Source organism: Choloepus didactylus, chromosome 14, assembly GCF_015220235.1.
Source record: "Choloepus didactylus isolate mChoDid1 chromosome 14, mChoDid1.pri, whole genome shotgun sequence".
Lineage (NCBI taxonomy): Eukaryota > Metazoa > Chordata > Mammalia > Pilosa > Megalonychidae > Choloepus > Choloepus didactylus.
Window position 1 is genome coordinate 50,351,057 of NC_051320.1, and position 19,847 is coordinate 50,370,903.

The following is a 19,847-nucleotide window of genomic DNA, read 5'->3' on the forward strand; positions in this document are numbered from 1 at the left end:
CATTTATTTTACATTTTTCAGTGTTTACCTCAGTATTCTTATACATAAAATGACTGAGTTGAATTAAATAATCTTTGAGTTGACATTTGGTTAATCTAGGCACTAATCTAGGAAAACTCTTTGAAGACTCTATGAATTCCAGTTACAAAAAGGCAGTTGCTAAAGTATTAGCATTTTATAGTCAATTTAAATTTCTCAGTATTTTACTCTAGCCAGTCTTGTTATCATAGACTTTTGCCCACCCCACCCCCTGCAACTTTTCCTGGGGGCTCCCTATCATCTGTTATCTCTTACGTTAGAATTTCCTACCTTTTGAGACTTGGTGGGAGGCAGAGCCTGCTTCTTGTAGTAGAAACTGAAAACTCATACTTTCTCAAACCACCTCCTGCTTGAGGGTGGGCATTTCACATAGGTTTGACAGATACATACTCTTAGTTCAGACTAAATCTGGAACTTACTAAGTCAAAGAGGGTAAAAAGTCCATTTTGGTGGTGGGTAGCAGCAACATTGACTATAAAATCTAGTTTCAGGGGCTGCTGCTTCCAATGTCTAGTGCTGGTGGCAGCAGTGATACAAGCTGTGAAGTCAAATGTTCAGTTTGACTGCAGCAGTATCTTCATTAGACTGGTTTTGGCTCTCGGCCTAGCTGCTTTCCTCCTTTGCCTCTTTTGTTTTCCAAGCCTGATTCTTTGGCCTTCCCAGTAATTCTGTAGGCTAGCTGAAATCTTTTCAATAAATATATTTTCTGTTTAAGTCAGTCAGAGTTGGTTTCCATTACTTGCAACTAAGAACTTTGGTTATTTCACTGCTCATTGAAATGTTTTTTTTCCACGTGTGTGTGTGTGTATATGTGTGTGTGTATTTTTTTTTGTGTGTGTGTGTAGGTGTGTGTATATGTATATACATGTATACATATATACATATATATACCTATGTTTTGCTGAGATAAAGCTAATTTTTTAAAACAGTTTTTTTCACACACCATACAGTCCATTCTAAGAGTGCAATTAATGGCTTCTCTTATAATCACAGTTATGCATTCACCACCACAGTCTATGTGAGAACATTCCCATTTCTTCCGAAAAGGGAAAAAAAAAATCCCACACCCTCCTTTATATCCCCCTGTTACTGACATTTAGGATTGGTATAGTCTCTTTGTTATAATTAATGAAAGAGTATCACAGTGTTGCTGTTAACTATAGACTTTAGTTTGCATTAATTTTATTTTTTCCATGTACCATCCCATTTTTAACACCTTGTAATAGTGACATACATTTGTTCTAGTTCACGTAAAAACTTTCTTATATTCAGTTAGCCACTGTCATCATCTACTGTAGGTTTCACTAAGGTATACAGTCCCAGTTTTTATCCTCTAGCTTTCCTTCTGGTGACATTCATGCCCCCAGCCTTCCTCTTTTGACCATGCTCACACTCAGCTTTGTTCATTATACTTACAATATTGTGCTACCATCACACAGTATTGTGCTATCCATTTCTGAACCTTTACAGTCAACCTCATTAAACATTCTGTACTTCTAAAGGATCAATTGCCCAATCTCTATCCTCTTTCTATCTCCTGAGAACCTGTGCTATCACATTTAACTCTCAGAATTTGCTCATTATAGATAGTTCATATTAGTGAAACCATATACTTTTTGTCCCTTTGTTTCTGGCTTATTTCACTATTTCACTCAACATAATGTCTTCAGGGTTCATCCATGTTGTTGCATGCATCATGACTTCATTCTGTCTTATAGCTGCATAATATTCTGTCATATGTATATGCCATAGTTTGTTTATCCACTTATCAGTTGATGGACATTTGGGCTGTTTCCATCTCTTGGCAATCGTGAATAATGCTGCTATAAACATTGGTGTTCAAACGTCTATTCGTGTCTCTGCTTTCAGTTCTTCCGAGTATATACCTAGTAATGGGATTGCCTGATCATATGGCAACCCTATACTTAGCTTCCTGAGGAACTGCCAAACTGCTTTCTAGAGCGGCTGCACCATTCTATATTCCCACCAATAGTGATAAGTATACCTATTTCTCTACATCCTCTCCAGTACTTGTAGTGTTCTGTTTTTTTTTTGTTTGTTTGTTTGTTTTTGTTTTAAATAATAGCCATTCTAGTAGATGTGAGATGGTATTTCATTGTGGTTTCGATTTGCATCTCCCTAATAGCTAGTGAAGTTGAGCATATTTTCATGTGCTTTTTAGCTGTTTGTATTTCCTCTTTGGAAACGTGTCTATCCATGTCTTTTGCCCATTTTTAAATTGGGTTGTTTGTCTTTTTGTTGTTGAGTTGTGGAATCTGTTTATATATTCTGTATATTAAACCCTTATTGGATATGTGGTTTCTGAATATTTTCTCCCATTGAGTAGGCTGCTTTTTTACTTGCTTTAAAAAAGTCCTTTGATGCACAAAAGTGTTCAATTTTGAGGTGATCCCATTTATCTATTTCTTCTTTCATTGCTTATGCTTTGGTTGTAAGGTCTAGGAACCTACCTCCTACCACAAGATCTGATAAAGTTAACTTTGAGTTCTTTCAGCGCTTAACTGCATGAAAAATTACTAAGCAAATTGGATTTTGTTATCATTTCAGGTGTGTTATGATTTGGGGGCAGTATACTTCCAGCAAGGCTCTACAAATTTAGCTGTCTATGAAAATGCCAGAGAAAAGTTTTTTAGGACCAAAGAATTAATTGCAGAGGTAAATAAAGGCATAACATGCTTGTAATATTCAGTTCCTTAAAAGTTTTACTTTCTCTAATGTTAAAGTGTTCATTGTAGTAAATTTGGGAAGTTCAGAAAAGCATTAAAAACTGGTTGAAAAAACAAAGAAATGGTATTACTACTACATGGAAATAACAATCCCTTTAGGTATTTTGGCTTATTTTCTTCCCATTTTTTTTCTTTCTGTGTGTTTTATATAGTTACGCTTATACAATATATACTACTTTGTATCTTGCTAAATCTTTGAATAAACATTTAAAAAAAATTCATTATATGGAATATGGTGATTTATTTCCATTTCCCTAATGTTTAGACATTTAGGTTTTTTTGAATTTACGGAACAATCATGCATAAAATAGAGGCTTCCCGTAAACTACCCTATTATTAACAGTTTGTATTGGTGTGGAAGGTTTGTTACAATTGATGAAAGCACATTTTTATAATTGTGTAATTGTGCTATTAACTATAGTCCATGGTTTAACTTAGGGTTCACTGTTTGTCCTAACTAAACAAATGCTATTTGTTTCAGGTTTTTATTTCTTATAATGATGTAATATTTGCATCTCCAAGCATAAATTTTTGTCTGGATTTTAGATATTTTTCAAGTTAGATTCCTACGAGTAGAATTACCATGTCTGTGGGTATTAAGTGTTTAAAGCCTGTAATACAGAAAACCAAATTGCTTTCCAGGTACATTTCTTTCAGAGTACTGCAGTCAGCAGTGAGTGTAAAAAACAAACAGACAAAAATAAATTCTGCTAATGTGATGGGTGAAAAAATAGTGTCTGTTATAAATTTGTATTTCTCGTAAGGGTAAATTTTTCATATATTTATTATTTGCATTTTTCTTTTTATGATTCAATCAGCTGAATTTTGAAGTATATAACTTGGTTTTGTATGCCTTTATGTCTAGAAAAATTCCCATTTCAATCTCTCCTTTTCTCACCAGAGAAACTAATTAAATTCCCTAGACATTTAACTTAGATTTATTTTAGATCCATTGGGAACCCCCATTTTTCTTTGCCTGGGGTTCTCATCAGATTTCTAATTTTATGGCATTTCAGGTATAGTAATTTAAAACTTTCATTATTTTTTCAAATGTCTTTTAAAAAAATCTCTTTAACTTGAACCATTTCTCTTCTTTCCAATTGTGTGAAGATTATGGATTTATGGTTTATCTTTGCTTCTTTTCTCCCCTTGACCCTTTAAGTCTCTGCTTGGTTATATGTATTTTCAAAAATTTTAAGCTTTTTTTTTAAAATTCAGTTTTATTGAGATATATTCATATACCATACAATCATCCATGGTGTACAATCAACTGTTCACAGTACCATTATATAGTTGTACATTCATCGCCCCAGTCTATTTTTGAACATTTTCCTTATGCCAGAAAGAATCAGAATAAGAATAAAAAATAAAAATAAAAAAGAACACCCAAATCATCACCCCCCCATCTCACCCTATTTTTCATTTAGTTTTTGTCCCCATTTTTCTACTCATCCATCCATACACTGGATAAAGGGTGCAATCCACAAGGTTTTCCCAATCACACTGTCACCCTGTGTAATCTACATTGTTATACAATCGTCTTCAAGAATCAAGGCTACTGGGTTGGAGTTTGGTAATTTCAGGTATTTACTTCTAGCTATTCCCACACATTAAAACCTAAAAAGTGTTAACTAAATAGTGTGTAAGAATGTCCACCAGAGTGACCTCTCAACTCCGTTTGAAATCTCTCAGCTGCTGAAGCTCTATTTTGCTTCATTTCTCATCCCCCTTTTAGTCAAGAAGATGTTCTCAATCCCACAATGCTGGGTCCATATTCATCCCTGGGAGTCATATCTTGCATTGCCAGGGAGATTTACACCTCTGGGAGTCAGGTCCCACATAGGGGGGAGGGCAGTGAGTTCACCTGCTGAGGTGGCTTAGCTAGAGAGAGGGGGCCACATCTGAGCAAGAAAGAGGCACTCAGGGGGAGACTCTTAGACACAATTATAAGCAGGTTTAGCCTCTCCCTTGCAGCAACAAGCTTCATAGGGGCAAGCCCCAAGGCAGATGTTACGTCCTTTTTTTTAAGCAGTGTTCACTTTTTGTGTTAATTGTCATGTCTACTTAAAGTGGTAATAACGGCTACCTTTAATAATGTTGGCCTGAAATCTAAACCAGGGGTTAGCAGACGTTTTTCTGTAAAAGACTGGATAGTAAATATTTTTGGCTTTGTGGGCCACATATGGTCTCTGTCCCATATAATTTTTTTTTCTTTTACAACCTTTCAAAAATGTAAAAATTGTTCATAGCTGTACAAAAACAGGCCATGGGCTAGATTTGTCCTGTAGGCAGCAGTTTGCTGACCCCTGCTCTAAACCTTTAACATTTTCAGTTTTTATGGTTCCTCCAGTCCTGACTTTTTCATTAGCATTACCTTATACTATTAAAATGCAGTAAGTGGATGCTAGACTATTGTTTAATCACATTAATGGATAATGCTGTATACCCTCTTACTTTACAGATAGGTTCATTATCTCTTCATTGTACCATAGATGAGAAGCGGTTAGCTGGCTATTGTCAAGCATGTGATGTTCTTGTACCTTCTTCTGATAGTACATCTCAACAATTGACTCCATATAGTCAAGTCCATATTTGTTTGAGGTCTGGCAACTATCAGGTAAGATGTCTGATGGGAAATGCAATGATGTAGTTGAAAAGTTTTGAAAGCCAGGCAGAACTGAGTTCACGTCTTTGTGCCATGAGTTATGTGAACTGGGGCAAGTCACTTAAACTGTCAAACTGACCTATAAAATAGCAGTAATAAATACCCCATTTCATAATATTCTCATGAGAATTAAGTGAGAAGTTGTAGTTTTATAAACTCTAAAAGAAAGCACTGCACAGGTGTTATTATTATCTTATCTTATAAAAGAAAGTATAGAGTTGCCCATTTTAAATAAACTCGAAGAAACTCTGTAAATAGTACTTTTAAGTTTTAAAATTACAGATAGACAACTTTTAGTTTTAGGGAGGCTGAAGTCTTATGTCTGTTTTGAAAATAGGTTTTTGAAAGAACTATGGCTGTGTTAGCCATTGTATATAATAAGACCAAAGGAGAAAGTGAGCATAGCTGTCTCGGTAGGTCTGGATGGTCTGTTACAGAGCCCACCATGCCATTGAGCCAGGTCGTCATCTCAGCTTTACTCACTGAAGGGGTTTAAATTAGTCTGTCGAGATTTTCCACTTTGGATGTATGATTTTGGTTTTATAATGAAAATCATTGGGAATTAGTGTTTGTACTTTTAAAATCTTTATCAGAAAGCCTTCATTCTAGACAATGAACAGCACCTTCATGTTATTTAATTCAAAACAGGAATCTTGAAATGACAAAACTAAAACATACTTTTAGTTTTGTCTCTCAAAATGGGCTTGTCTCTTCTCATCTAGAGTTGTTTTGTCTCCCCCTCCCCCCACAAAAAATAGATGAAGGGAGGGGGATACCACTCTCCTTCCTCTACTACCTCACAACCCCTTTTCTCAAATTCTGCTTTGCCCTTGGGAAGAAAATTAAACTCTCTTGAAGATTGTTTAGAGATCTGGATGAATTTATTAGAGATTAGAGATCTATAATATGGCTTATGGTGGGTTGGGATCAGTTACAGTAAGCTCACTGGAGCAGTAAGATCTGTGTAAACAAGACCTTAATGTTACCCCTAGACAGGCATCTGTTACTGTTAATGTAACAAAGTGCCAAAATTTGTAAATCAGAAAATAGTATAATGGGTACTTAGGAAGTGGAAAATAACAATTTTGTTGCAACTCTGATGTTCATTAATTTAGTTACATATGCAGGAGTATGTATATTAGAAAGCATGTTTAGCCTTTTATTTGAATAAGATTCTCTTTATCTGAACTGTATAAAGTTTTTGTTATGTCCTGTCAAGCAGTAGTTGAACAGCTATAACAGATGTGTCTCTTTACATTTGGAAAGTTGCTGTCTTTCCTCTCTGTAGCCCTGCATTGCTCATGTTTTGCTTCTGAGGTGAATTAGTTTTTGATTTTTCAGTACTTTTGTGGTAGCAGCTGATTAGCTTTAACTGTTTCCAGAAATTCTCTTCCCCGCCTTCCCACATTATCAACCCTTCTGTCTCCTTTTCCATTTCTTGAGAAAGAGCAGAGAAAAAGTCTGTATATAATGTATTTGTATGTAATAATGTGTTTAATTCACTAAATAACTTATTTTAAACTATTTAAATTTATTAGAATCATTTCTTAGCATGATTTTTTTTCCAGATGAATTATTTGAAATTAATTGCTTTTTAAATTTTTTTTTGAATTTAATGTTTTCTTGTTTTGGCATTTTTTTTTTAAATTTTTTTATTAGAGAAGTTGTGGGTTAACAGTACAAGTACAGGATTCCCATATACCACTCCACCACCACCTCCTTGCATTGGTGTGAAAGATTTGCTATAATTGATGATAGCAGTTTTTTGTATTGTATTAATTTTTTAATCCTTTTTTCAATTGAAATATAGTCACATACCATATAATCATCCAAACTGTAAAATTGTTGTTCACAGTATCATCATATAGTTGTGCATTCATCACCACATTCAATTTTTGAACATTTTCTTTACTCCAAAAAATAAAAATAAGAATAAAGATAAAAGGAAAAAGAACACACAAATCATTCCATACCCCTGCTCCCCTGTAATATTCATTTATTTTTTGTTCCCATTTTTCTACTCATTTGTCCATACACTGGGGAAAGGGAGTGTTAACCATAAGGTTTTCATAATCACACAGTCACACCATATAAACTGTATAGTTATACGCTCGCCTTCAAGAATCAAGGATACTGGATTGCATTTCAACAGTTTCAGCTATTTCCTTCTAACTGTTCTAATAAACTAAAAACTAAAAAGGGTTATCCATATAATGGTTAAGAATTACCTCCATGATGACCTCTCGACTCCATTTGAAATCTCTCAGCCACTGAAACTTTATTTTGTTACATTTCTCTTCCCCCTTTTGATCCAGAAGGCTTTCTCAGTCACACAATGCAGGGTCCAGTGTCATCCCCGGGAGTCACATTCCATGTGACTGCGGAGATCTACAACCCTGGGAGTCATATCCCACATAGTGGGGAGGGCAGTGAGTTTACCTGCAGAGTTGGCTTAGATAGAGGCCACATTGAGCAACAAAAGAGGTTCCCTGAGGGTGACTCTTAGTTACAAGTAGACTCAGCCTCTCCTCTGGAGTAACAAGCTTCATAAGGGCAAGCCCCACGATTGAGGTCTCAGCCCACCAAGCTGGCAGTTCCCAATACTTGCGAGAACATCAGGAACTCCCCCCCTGGGGAAGTTTAGTATTTCCACATTTTTCCCCAGTTCCTTAAGGGGGCTTTGCAAATACTTTTTGTTCTCTGCCCAAATTACTCTGGGTTTTATCAGGGCTTCATGCGATCCTATACAAACCAACATCTCACTCCCTAATCAAAGTTCCATGTAATTATGGTATTTGAGTAAACTGACCATACAAGTTAAGTTATGTAGTGTGCTACAGAAAATATAGATTTTGTACCAAATAAACATCTCTTCCTTTGGTCCCACACAGAAGCCACGGTTTTAAAACGCAGTTAATATCATCCTCTACCCTTTAGTCTGATCTACCCCAATCTCAGCCGAGTCCGTTCATTCATATCTCCCATTGAAGTCTGATCTCCTTTTCAGCCTCTTTAACAGTTGATTCATGGGGCAATGCTGACATTTGCAGCTGCTGAACTCTGGCTCTAAGTCCTAGGTGCCACACAGACACCCAAAGCTCCAGGGACCAACCACGTCACACTACAGCTCAGCATCTCAAAATTTAGAAATAGCTCTTACAAGTCATGAATAGATGTGACTGCTGTAAAAACTTATAATCTAGGAAACTTGACATCCACTGATAACTCATGCTCCCAGATTTCTATTCTCAGAGTTTGCACATTATTATTAGTTCGTATTAGAGGTGTTAACAATGTTTGTCTTTTCATTTCTGACTTATTTCACTCAACCTGCTGTCCTCACGGTCCATTCACCTGGTTGCATACCTCACAACTTCATTCCTTCTTGCCACTCCCTCATATAAAAACATTCTTATATTTGTACATTTAGTCACACTCATTGACCACTCTAGGTTTCACTAAGTTATACAGTCCCAGTATTTATCATCTATCTTTCCTTCTGGTGTCACACATACTCCTAAACTTCCTCTTTCAATTTACTCACAGTCATCTTTGTTCAGTGTACTTACAGTATTGTGCTACCATTACACAGTATTGTGCTATCCATTTCTGGAGCTATACAGTCAATCCTGTTGAACATTCTGAACTCCTTCAGCATCAAATGCCTGATCTTTACCCTCTATCTCCTGGTATCTTCATTTCTACACTCTTCTCCAAAGCTCTCTCTCCTGCTTTTCCTATCTGTCGGTAGCACTCCCTTTAGTATTTCTTGTACAGGAGGTTCCCTGTTCACAAATTCTCTCCGTGTCTGTTTATTTGTAAATTTTAAACTCTCCCTCATTTTTGAAGGACAGTTTTGCCAGATACAGGATTCTTGGTTAGCAGTTTTTCTCTTTCAGTATCTTGAATATATGATACTATTGCCTTCTGACCTCCATGGTTTCTACTGAGAACCCTCCACACTTAGTCTTATTGAGCTTCCCTTGTATGTGATGGATTGTTTTCCTCTTGCTGCTTACAGAATTCTCTTTGTCCTTGACATTTGACAATCTGATTAGTAAGTGTCTTAGAGTCGGTCTGTTTGGATCAGTTCTTTGTGGGGTATGCTGTGCTTCTTGGACCTGTAATTTTATGTCTTTCCTAAGAGTTGGGAAGTGATCATTGATTATTTATTTCCTCTATTATTTCTTTCTGCTGCTTTTCCCTTTTCTTCTCCTTCTGGGACACCTATAACACTTATGTTCATGTTATCATTCAGTTCTCTGAGACCCTGCTCATATTTTTCCATTCTTTTCCCTATCTGTTTCTTTGTGTGCAGGATTTCAGATTTCCTGTTCTCAGTTGACTAATACTTTATTCTGCCTCTCCAAGTCTGCTGTTGTATGTTTCCATTGTGTTTTTCATCTCTTCTGTTGTGCCTTTCATTCCCTTAAGTTCTGCCAATTGTTTTTTCAAGCTTATGAATTCCTCTTTATGATTACCCGCTGTCTTCTTTATATCCTTCATCTCTTTTGTCATGTTCTGTCTGAACTCATTGATTTGATTTAAATGGTTTGTTTGAACATCTATAATTAATTGTTTCAACTCCTGAATCTCAGTTGAGGTGTTAGTTTCTTCCTTTGATTGGGCCCTATCTTCTTGTTTCCTGATGTGGCTCGTGATTTTTTGCCATCTAGGCATCTGATTTTCTTGACTGGTTTGTTCTGGAGGTTGTTTTCTCTCTTTTGCCTAAGGTTTTCTTGTTGGTTGTCTTTGATCTCTGTCTTTTCTTTCTTTGTCTCCCTGGCCAGTTGTTAGATTGGCTCTGCCCTCCAGTTTTCCCCCAGAAATCAGGCACCCACCGTGACCTGCCACAGGGATGGCAGGTGGGCACTGGTATCCCAGCTAGTTCACTATGTGTGGTAATACCAGTCTTCCCGTGATGCTCTGTTTCCCATTGGCTAGCAAGACCTGCGTTTGTTTTCAAGCTCTGCTTTAACAGTTGGGTCTTCCCTATTTCTCAGCCCAAACAGGGCCAGGTTTCCATACAGAGTGTTTAGACAGCTCTTGTGCTCCTAAGAAAGGGTCTGAATCATCTTTTAAAAAGTATTTTACTTCTGTTGCACTTTCTGGAGTGTCCAGCAGATGGCACTGTTCAGTAACTTAATCGACCTCAGAGGCTGCTTTGCCTCTGAGCTCAGGCTGTGTCTACACAGGTAAGCTGAAACTGCAGGATTCCTATGTCCTCATTTTACCAGCCAAAATCTGGCTTGATGTGGGGCTCCACCTATGGCAAAGTACTCCCTCAGTTGACCCAGCACTCCAGCTGTCTCCAAGGCAAGGAAACAGCTGGCTGCTGCTCTCGTCAAGGGTGGGGGAATGGCTTTCAGATGCAGGGCTGGAAATAGTCTCTGTCCATGATTTCTCAATCTGTGTCCCTCACAGATCTGGGCCGTGAAATGTCTTACCCTGTCCACTGGGTCTTCAAACAGTGAGGGTATTTTTCACTGCTGTGAGAGATTTTAAAATCTGTGACCCTGGTGGGAGGAGTCCTGTCTGCTATTCTGTGCCTTAGAGACCGAATGAAGGGGAGGGGAGAGGACTGGCTGGTCTGGGATGGAAGATTCCTACCTTATATTTCTTCTCTTTATTTAGTTTGGCATTTGTAGGGTCTTTCTCCAGTCTGTATTCTCCTCCAGAGTTTCAAACAATTCAGAATTGTCCTTTTTTTCGTTAATCTCTGGAGAGAAGTTTTCAGTAGCTGTTTACGTTGCTGTGTTGATGACATCCCTTGTATTTTTTTTAACAGTTACTTTTGTTACAGTTGATGAAAAATTAAGATAGTACTATTATCATCCATAGTTTACATTAGGTTTATTTTTTCCATTTATTAGAATCATTTCTTAGCATGATTTTTTCCAGATGAATTATTTTAAATTAATTGCTTTTGTATTTTTAAAAGCTTATTACATGAACCCATGTTTAAAGTGGATGAGAGGAATATTTTAAAATTCTCTCTAGTAATACTGCTGAATTGCCTCTTCATGATTGAATTTTCCCTCACCTCTCATTTTGGATTCATGATCTTCAATTAAAAAAAAAAAAAAAAAAGCTATGTTTTTTTTAGTTTAAAAGTTTTAGAAAGGGAATGTTTCCCAGTAAGATATTTCTGTGATTTTCTTCAACTTATATTTTTTCATTGTAGAAGGATGTTTTTAAGTAAAGGAACTTTGCCATGATATTTTAAAGTGGATGCAATTTTATGTATGTGTTCTAGGAAGTAGTAGAGATATTCACTGAAGATAACTTAACCTTCAGTTTACCTGTCCAGTTCCGACAATCAGTACTAAGAGAACTCTTTCAGAAAGCTCAACTGGGGTAAGTAAGTAAATTGAAAAATTACTTTTCGTGTTTTGAATAAAAGGATAAGTGTATTTCTAGGTAGTCAAAAACATACCTCCAAAGTGCCTAATAATATGACAGTACTTTCAGTTTTATTAATGTAAGGGAAACTAACATAGCCAGAGATGCTTCTCCAGTGATCATCTAATCCATTTTGAAACTCTTGAAAAAAAAATTTATGCATGGCAGAAAATCATTCTGTTGCTGAGTCTGTAATCAAATGGTCCCATAGTCAATTCAAAACCTTTTTTTTTTTTTCCCCCTTGACTTGGTATGTGGTATATACTAGAATACTTGGATATACTAAAATCTCATCTCTTAAGAATAAATGGCTCGTTCTTGTGAATTTTGTTTGTAATATACACCTTTCTTTTATGGTAAAAATAATATTAGTGAATCTACTTTTGTCTTCTACAGAAATGAAGCTCTAGATGAAATCTGTTTTAAAATCTGTGCCTGTAACACAGTCTGTGATATATTGGAAGGTAGAACAATTAGTGTTCAATTTAACCAGCTATTTCTTAGACCTAATAAAGAGAAAATAGACTTTCTTCTTGAGGTAAGATATATTTTCCCCCTTTTGATTTATTATTTTACTTTAAGTTTACTAATGACCTCTTAATTGCCAATTCTAGCACCCACTTTTCAGTCTTCATCTGACTTGCCTCTCTGGCTGAGAATTGACACTACTGACAGACTGCTCTTCATCCTTGTCTTCTAGTTAGCTCTTTTCTCGTTCTCCATGTTTTTTCTACATCTTTCATTGGATTCTCCATAACCCTTCATTGACTTCTCTCCTGATCTCCATTTAGTATTTTGATTTATGTTTTGGACTTTGCTCACACATAACATTTTTTATTGTCATCCAGAACTTCCTTAATCACCTTTTTACTAAAAACTCATGAACCATACTCTGGCCTCTCATATGAGCTCCAGAATCTATTTCTACTGAATCTTTTGACCTCTTTCTGTAACATTCTTTATTTATTTATTTATTTTTTTAATCATCATTTTATTGAGATATATTCACATACCACGCAGTCATACAAAACAAATCGTACTTTCGATTGTTTACAGTACCATTACATAGTTGTACATTCATCACCTAAATCAATCCCTGACACCTTCATTAGCACACACACAAAAATAACAAGAATAATAATTAGAGTGAAAAAGAGCAATTGAAGTAAAAAAGAACACTGGGTACCTTTGTCTGTTTGTTGGCTTCCCCTACTTTTCTACACATCCATCCATAAACTAGACAAAGTGGAGTTTGGTCCTTATGGCATTCCCAATCCCACTGTCACCCCTCATAAGCTACATTTTTATACAACTGTCTTTGAGATTCATGGGTTCTGGGTTGTATTTTTTTTTTTTTTTTTTTTTTTTTAATCATCATTTTATTGAGATATATTCACATACCACGCAGTCATACAAAACAAATTGTACTTTCGATTGTTTACAGTACCATTACATAGTTGTACATTCATCACCTAAATCAATCCCTGACACCTTCATTAGCACACACACAAAAATAACAAGAATAATAATTAGAGTGAAAAAGAGCAATTGAAGTAAAAAAGAACACTAGGTACCTTTGTCTGTTTGTTTGCTTCCCCTACTTTTCTACACATCCATCCATAAACTAGACAAAGTGGAGTTTGGTCCTTATGGCATTCCCAATCCCACTGTCACCCCTCATAAGCTACATTTTTATACAACTGTCTTCGAGATTCATGGGTTCTGGGTTGTATTTTAATAGTTTCAGGTATCCACCACCAGCTACCCCAATTCTTTAGAACCTAAAAAAGGTTGTCTAAAGTGTGCGTAAGAGTGCCCACCAGAGTGATCTCTCGGCTCGTTTTGGAATCTCTCTGCCACTGAAGCTTATTTCATTTCCTTTCACATCCCCCTTTTGGTCAAGAAGATGTTCTCCATCCCACGATGCCGGGTCTACATTCCTCCCCGGGAGTCATATTCCACGTTGCCAGGGAGATTCACTTCCCTGGGTGTCTGATCCCACGTAGTGGGGAGGGCAGTGATTTCACCTTTCAAGTTGGCTTAGCCAGAGAGAGAGGGCCACATCTGAGCAACAAAGAGGCATTCAGGAGGAGACTCTTAGGCACAAATACAGGGAGGCCTAGCCTCTCCTTTGCAGCAACCGTCTTCCCAAGGGTAAAACTTATGGTAGAGGGCTCAACCCATCAAACCACCAGTCCCCTATGTCTGTGGTCATGTTAGCAACCATGGAGGTAGGGTAGGCGAATACCCCTGCATTCTCCACAGGCTCCTCAAGGGGGCACTACATCTTTTTTTTTTTTTTTTTCCTTGTTTGTCTTTTTTCTTTTTTTTTTTTTTTTTAACTTTCCCTTCTTTTTTAAATCAACTGTATGAAAAAAAAAGTTAAAAAGAAAACAAACATACAATAAAAGAACATTTCAAAGAGACCATAACAAGGGAGTAAGAAAAAGACAACTAACCTAAGATAACTGCTTAACTTCCAACATGTTCCTACTTTACCCCAAGAAAGTTACATAATATAGCAACATTTCAGTGAACTTGTTCCTACTACATCCATCACAAATTAACAGACCATAGTCATTTCTGGGCATCCCCAGAACGTTAAATAGCTTATCTGTTCTTCTTGGATTATTGTTCCCCCTTCCTTAATTGCTCTCTACTGCTAGTTCCCCTACATTCTACATTATAAACCATTTGTTTTACATTTTTCAAAGTTCACATTAGTGGTAGCATATAATATTTCTCTTTTTGTGCCTGGCTTATTTCGCTCAGCATTATGTCTTCAAGGTTCATCCATGTTGTCATATGTTTCACCAGATCGTTCCTTCTTACTGCCGCGTAGTATTCCATCGTGTGTATATACCACATTTTATTTATCCACTCATCTGTTGAAGGGCATTTGGGTTGTTTCCATCTCTTGGCAATTGTGAATAATGCTGCTATGAACATTGGCGTGCAGATATCTGTTCGTGTCACTGCTTTCCGATCTTCCGGGTATATACCGAGAAGTGCAATCGCTGGATCGAATGGTAACTCTATATCTAGTTTTCTAAGGAACTGCCAGACTGACTTCCAGAGTGGCTGAACCATTATACAGTCCCACCAACAATGAATAAGAGTTCCAATTTCTCCACATCCCCTCCAGCATTTGTAGTTTCCTGTTTGTTTAATGGCAGCCATTCTAACCGGTGTTAGATGGTATCTCGTTGTGGTCTTAATTTGCATCTCTCTAATAGCTAGTGAAGCTGAACATTTTTTCATGTGTTTCTTGGCCATTTGTATTTCCTCTTCAGAGAACTGTCTTTTCATATCTTTTGCCCATTTTATAATTGGGCTGTCTGTACTATTGTCATTGAGTTGTAGGATTTCTTTGTATATGCAAGATATCAGTCTTTTGTCAGATACATGGTTTCCAAAAATTTTTTCCCATTGAGTTGGCTGCCTCTTTACCTTTTTGAGAAATTCCTTTGAGGTGGAGAAACTTCTAAGCTTGAGGAGTTCCCATTTATCTATTTTCTCTTTTGTTGCTTGTGCTTTGGGTGTAAAGTCTAGGAAGTGGCCTCCTAATACAAGGTCTTGAAGATGTTTTCCTACATTATCTTCTAGGAGTTTTATGGTACTTTCTTTTATATTGAGATCTTTGGTCCATTTTGAGTTAATTTTTGTGTAGGGGGTGAGGTAGGGGTCCTCTTTCATTCTTTTGGATATGGATATCCAACTCTCCCAGCCCCATTTGTTGAAAAGACCATTATGGCTCAGTTCGGTGACTTTGGGGGCCTTATCAAAGATCAGTCGGCCATAGATCTGAGGGTCTATCTCTGAATTCTCAATTCGATTCCATTGATCTATATGTCTATCTTTGTGCCAGTACCATGCTGTTTTGGCAACTGTGGCTTTATAATAAGCTTCAAAGTCAGGGAGTGTAAGTCCTCCCACTTCGTTTTTCTTTTTTAGAGTGTCTTTAGCAATTTGAGGCATCTTCCCTTTCGAAATAAATTTGATAACTAGCTTTTCCAAGTCTGCAAAGTAGGTTGTTGGAATTTTGATTGGGATTGCATTGAATCTGTAGATGAGTTTGGGTAGAATTGACATCTTAATGACATTTAGCCTTCCTATCCATGAACATGGAATATTTTTCCATCTTTTAAGGTCCCCTTCTATTTCTTTTAGTAGAGTTATGTAGTTTTCTTTGTATAGGTCTTTTACATCTTTGGTTAAGTTGATTCCTAGGTACTTGATTTTTTTAGTTGCTATTGAAAATGGTATCTTTTTCTTGAGTGTCTCTTCAGTTTGTTCATTTCTAGCATATAGAAACATTACTGACTTATGTGCATTAATCTTGTATCCTGCTACTTTGCTAAATTTGTTTATTAGCTCTAGTAGGTGTATCGTCGATTTCTCAGGGTTTTCTAGATATAAGATCATATCATCTGCAAACAATGACAGTTTTACTTCTTCTTTTCCAATTTGGATGCCTTTTATTTCTTTGTCTTGCCGGATTGCCCTGGCTAGCACTTCCAGCACAATGTTGAATAACAGTGGTGACAGCGGGCATCCTTGTCTTGTTCCTGATCTTAGAGGGAAGGCTTTCAGTCTCTCACCATTGAGTACTATGCTGGCTGTGGGTTTTTCATATATGCTCTTTATCATGTTGAGGAAGTTTCCTTCAATTCCTACCTTTTGAAGTGTTTTTATCAAAAAGGGATGTTGGATTTTGTCAAATGCTTTTTCAGCATCTATTGAGATGATCAATTGATTTTTCCCTTTCGAGTTTTTAATGTGTTGTAATACATTGATTGTTTTTCTTATGTTGAACCATCCTTGCATGCCTGGAATGAACCCCACTTGGTCATGGTGTATGATTTTTTTAATGTGTCTTTGGATTCGATTTGCAAGTATTTTGTTGAGGATTTTTGCATCTATATTCATTAGGGAGATTGGCCGGTAGTTTTCCTTTTTTGTAGCATCTTTGCCTGGTTTTGGTATTAGATTGATGTTGTAACATTCTTTAAATTGTAAAATGTAATAGACATTGAGAGATGTATATAAAGCACATGTATCACCACATAATTACAAAATACAGTGTTGTCATCATGCTAGAAGCTGCTTTTAACTTTTTAGCAAACCCTCTGCTTCTTCTTGAGGAAACCTACTGTCCTGACTTTTGTGATAATCATTTCCTTGCTTTTCTTTATAGTTATTATCAGCTTTGTATGCCCCCCTAAAGAACCTTTATTCTGCTTCTTTTGGACTTCATGTGCAATATGTTCTTTGTCTTCTGTCATTTAACATTATATTTGTGATTTATTCAAGTTGTTTATAAATAGTTTTTTTCTTTTTTTTTTTCATTGCTATAATCATAATAATATGACCATGCCACAATTTATCCATTCTTATGACTTTGGACATTTGGGTTGTTTACAGTTTTTGGAAATTACACTTCTTGGAACATTTGCACATGTATCATAGTACATATGAGTATGCCCAAGTTTATCTATGGTATATATGTAGGGAAAGTGTATCTGCAACATTACTAGATGATATCAAAATGGTTGTACCAATTTATATTCCTACCAGGATTCATGAGAGTTCCTATTGGTCAACATCCTTATCAACAGCTAGTATTGTCAGATTTGCTTGTTAGGTAGTTTGTATATGGTGTCTTAATGAAGTTTTAATTTACATTTCCCTTATTACTAAAGAATTTAACAGCTGTTCATTTGTGTTTTGCTCATATGGATTTTGTCTTTCAAGGTACTTGTTCCAAGTGTTATGCCTCACTTTTCTATAGGATTGTCTTTTTTTTTTTTAATTAAAAAAATTTTTTTTTGTGTGTGGGAGTTCTTTATCAGCTTTAATATCGCAGGTATCTTCTCTGATTTTTATTTCTTTTTTAAGTTTTGTATCATTTCAAAACCTTTTAATTTTAAGATAAATCATATCTATCAATCTTTTCCTTTAAAGTTTGTGATTTCTTGTCTTGTTTAAGAAAATTTTCCCTCTCCTGAGGCCATGAAGATAATCTTCTATTTTATATACTAAAACTGCAACAGCTTAGCCTTCCTTATACATTTAGGTCTTTACCTACAGTTGATTTTTGTGTATCATGTAAAATAGAGATCTGATGTCATTTTTTTTTCCATGTGATATTTTATCCAGCACCATTTATTGCAAGGTCCATCTTTTTTCCACCAATTGGCAGTGCTACTTTTTTTTTTTTAAGCAAAGTGTCTGTACATGTGTGGGCCTGTTTCTGGGCTCTCTTTCTGTACCACTCTTCTATTGGTCTATCCATATATCAATATCCCTGTGTTTTGATATCAAGGGCAAGTTCTCCTACTTCATTTTTCATGGTTGTCTTGGTTATTCTTGTCCTTTGTTTTCCATGTGAATATTTGGACTCAGATTATTGTCAAGTTCCACAGATAAGCCTGTTGGAATTTTATTTGGAATTACATTAAATTTAAAAATCAATGTGGGAAGAATTTTAAAAGATTTTTTCCTGTGGACTTATATAGTTTATGCATTGGTATAGAGGTACAGTTGAACTTTGTGTAATAATTTTGTATCCAACAACTTTGCTACACTCTTAAAATTCTTTTAATTTATCAGTAAATTCTTTTATTTTCCTAATTATACAGTTTTGATCTGTGAATAATGAAATTTGGTTTTTCCTTTTCTAACCATTTACTTTTTATTTCCTTTTACTTGTTCTTGTTGTATTGACTATTCAATAGTGTTCGTTCAGTAGAAATGACAGTAGTGGGCACACTAGTCTTATTCCAAGTCTCAGAGTGAAGGCTTATACTATGTTACCACTAAGAATGATGTTTATTGTAGGTTTTTTGGTTGGAATCTCCTCTTACCAGAATGGAAGTTCCCTTGGTGTCCTTAATTTGATAAAAGTTGTTTTGTTTTGTTTTTTGACTCATGAATGAGTTTTAGATTTTATTAAATGCTTTTTCTGTCTCTGTTGAGATGAACACATGATTTTTCTTCTCTAGTCAATTAATGTGGTGAGGTACATTCATTGATTTTCAAGTGTTAAACTACATTTGTATGTCTGTAATAAACTCAACAACAAGATTATGATCTTTTTGAATATAGCTGTGTTTGTTTGCTAATATTTTAAGATTTGTTTGCATTGATATGTGATATTGATCCATATATATATTTTTTTGTCTTTTTTTTTTTTTTTTCTTGTCCTGTCTTTGATTTTGGTGTCTAGGTCATGCTTGTCTCATAAATAAATTGGGGCTTAGCTCTTCTTTTTTCTTAACTGGAAAAGTTTGTATAAAAGTGGGTTCGTTGCTTCTTTCAGTGTTTGGTAAAATTCACCAGTGAGGCCTTCCGGAGATTCTTTTGTGTGTGTGTAAGAAGATTTTTGGCACTGATTGAATTTTGTCTGTGATTATAAGGCTATTTTCTTTTTTTCCAAATTAGTTTGAGAAGTTATTTTCTTGGAATTTGTTCACTTCATCCGCATTTAAAAATTAATTATTATTACAAGTTTTCATTTGCTTATCTTTTTCTTCTTTTTTTTTTTTTTCCTCCAAGCCCTTTAATAGTCACTTAAACGGTTGAGGCACAAGCAATAAAAACTGCATTTTTTTTATGTTACAAGAAAAAAAATTTGTGTGATGGCTGCATGATATGCCAGTTTTCTCAAAATCTCTTCTGCAATAACATTTCGTTAACAATCTGGTCCACGGGTCGAATCAGTAAGGTCACAAAGACAGGCAGGAAAGAGGTAAAAATATCAAACTTACTGAGGGATTAGAAGAATCAAGTATTTACTAACTCTATGCTAGGCACACGGTAGTAGGTTTTACACACTTTACCTAAGTTAAATGTGAACATAAGTTCTAGTTATTTATTAATAGAAAAACAATACTACTGTCAGGTAAGCTATGTTTTAAATGCTTTCACCTTAAATACAAATTATAGAACCTTTGTATTTAACAAAGATCTTTCCCAAAGAAACATGTCAACAC

At 35.8% G+C, this 19,847-nt stretch overlaps 1 protein-coding gene across 7 annotated transcripts in view; it reads left to right on the forward strand.

Annotated features, from left to right (window-relative positions):
• The window catches only part of INTS8 (integrator complex subunit 8), a 110,861-nt gene that overhangs the window by 10,343 nt on the left and 80,671 nt on the right, over nucleotides 1-19,847 (forward strand). For all 7 annotated transcript variants that reach the window (XR_005211610.1, XR_005211609.1, XM_037802745.1 and 4 more), the window contains exons 7-10: nucleotides 2,608-2,715; nucleotides 5,248-5,403; nucleotides 11,708-11,808; nucleotides 12,250-12,391. Coding sequence is in view for 5 of the 7 variants with exons in the window: in XM_037802745.1 (XP_037658673.1) it covers nucleotides 2,608-2,715; nucleotides 5,248-5,403; nucleotides 11,708-11,808; nucleotides 12,250-12,391 (507 nt within the window). In the remaining 2 variants the exon portion in view is untranslated. The remainder of the gene's footprint in view (nucleotides 1-2,607; nucleotides 2,716-5,247; nucleotides 5,404-11,707; nucleotides 11,809-12,249; nucleotides 12,392-19,847) is intronic.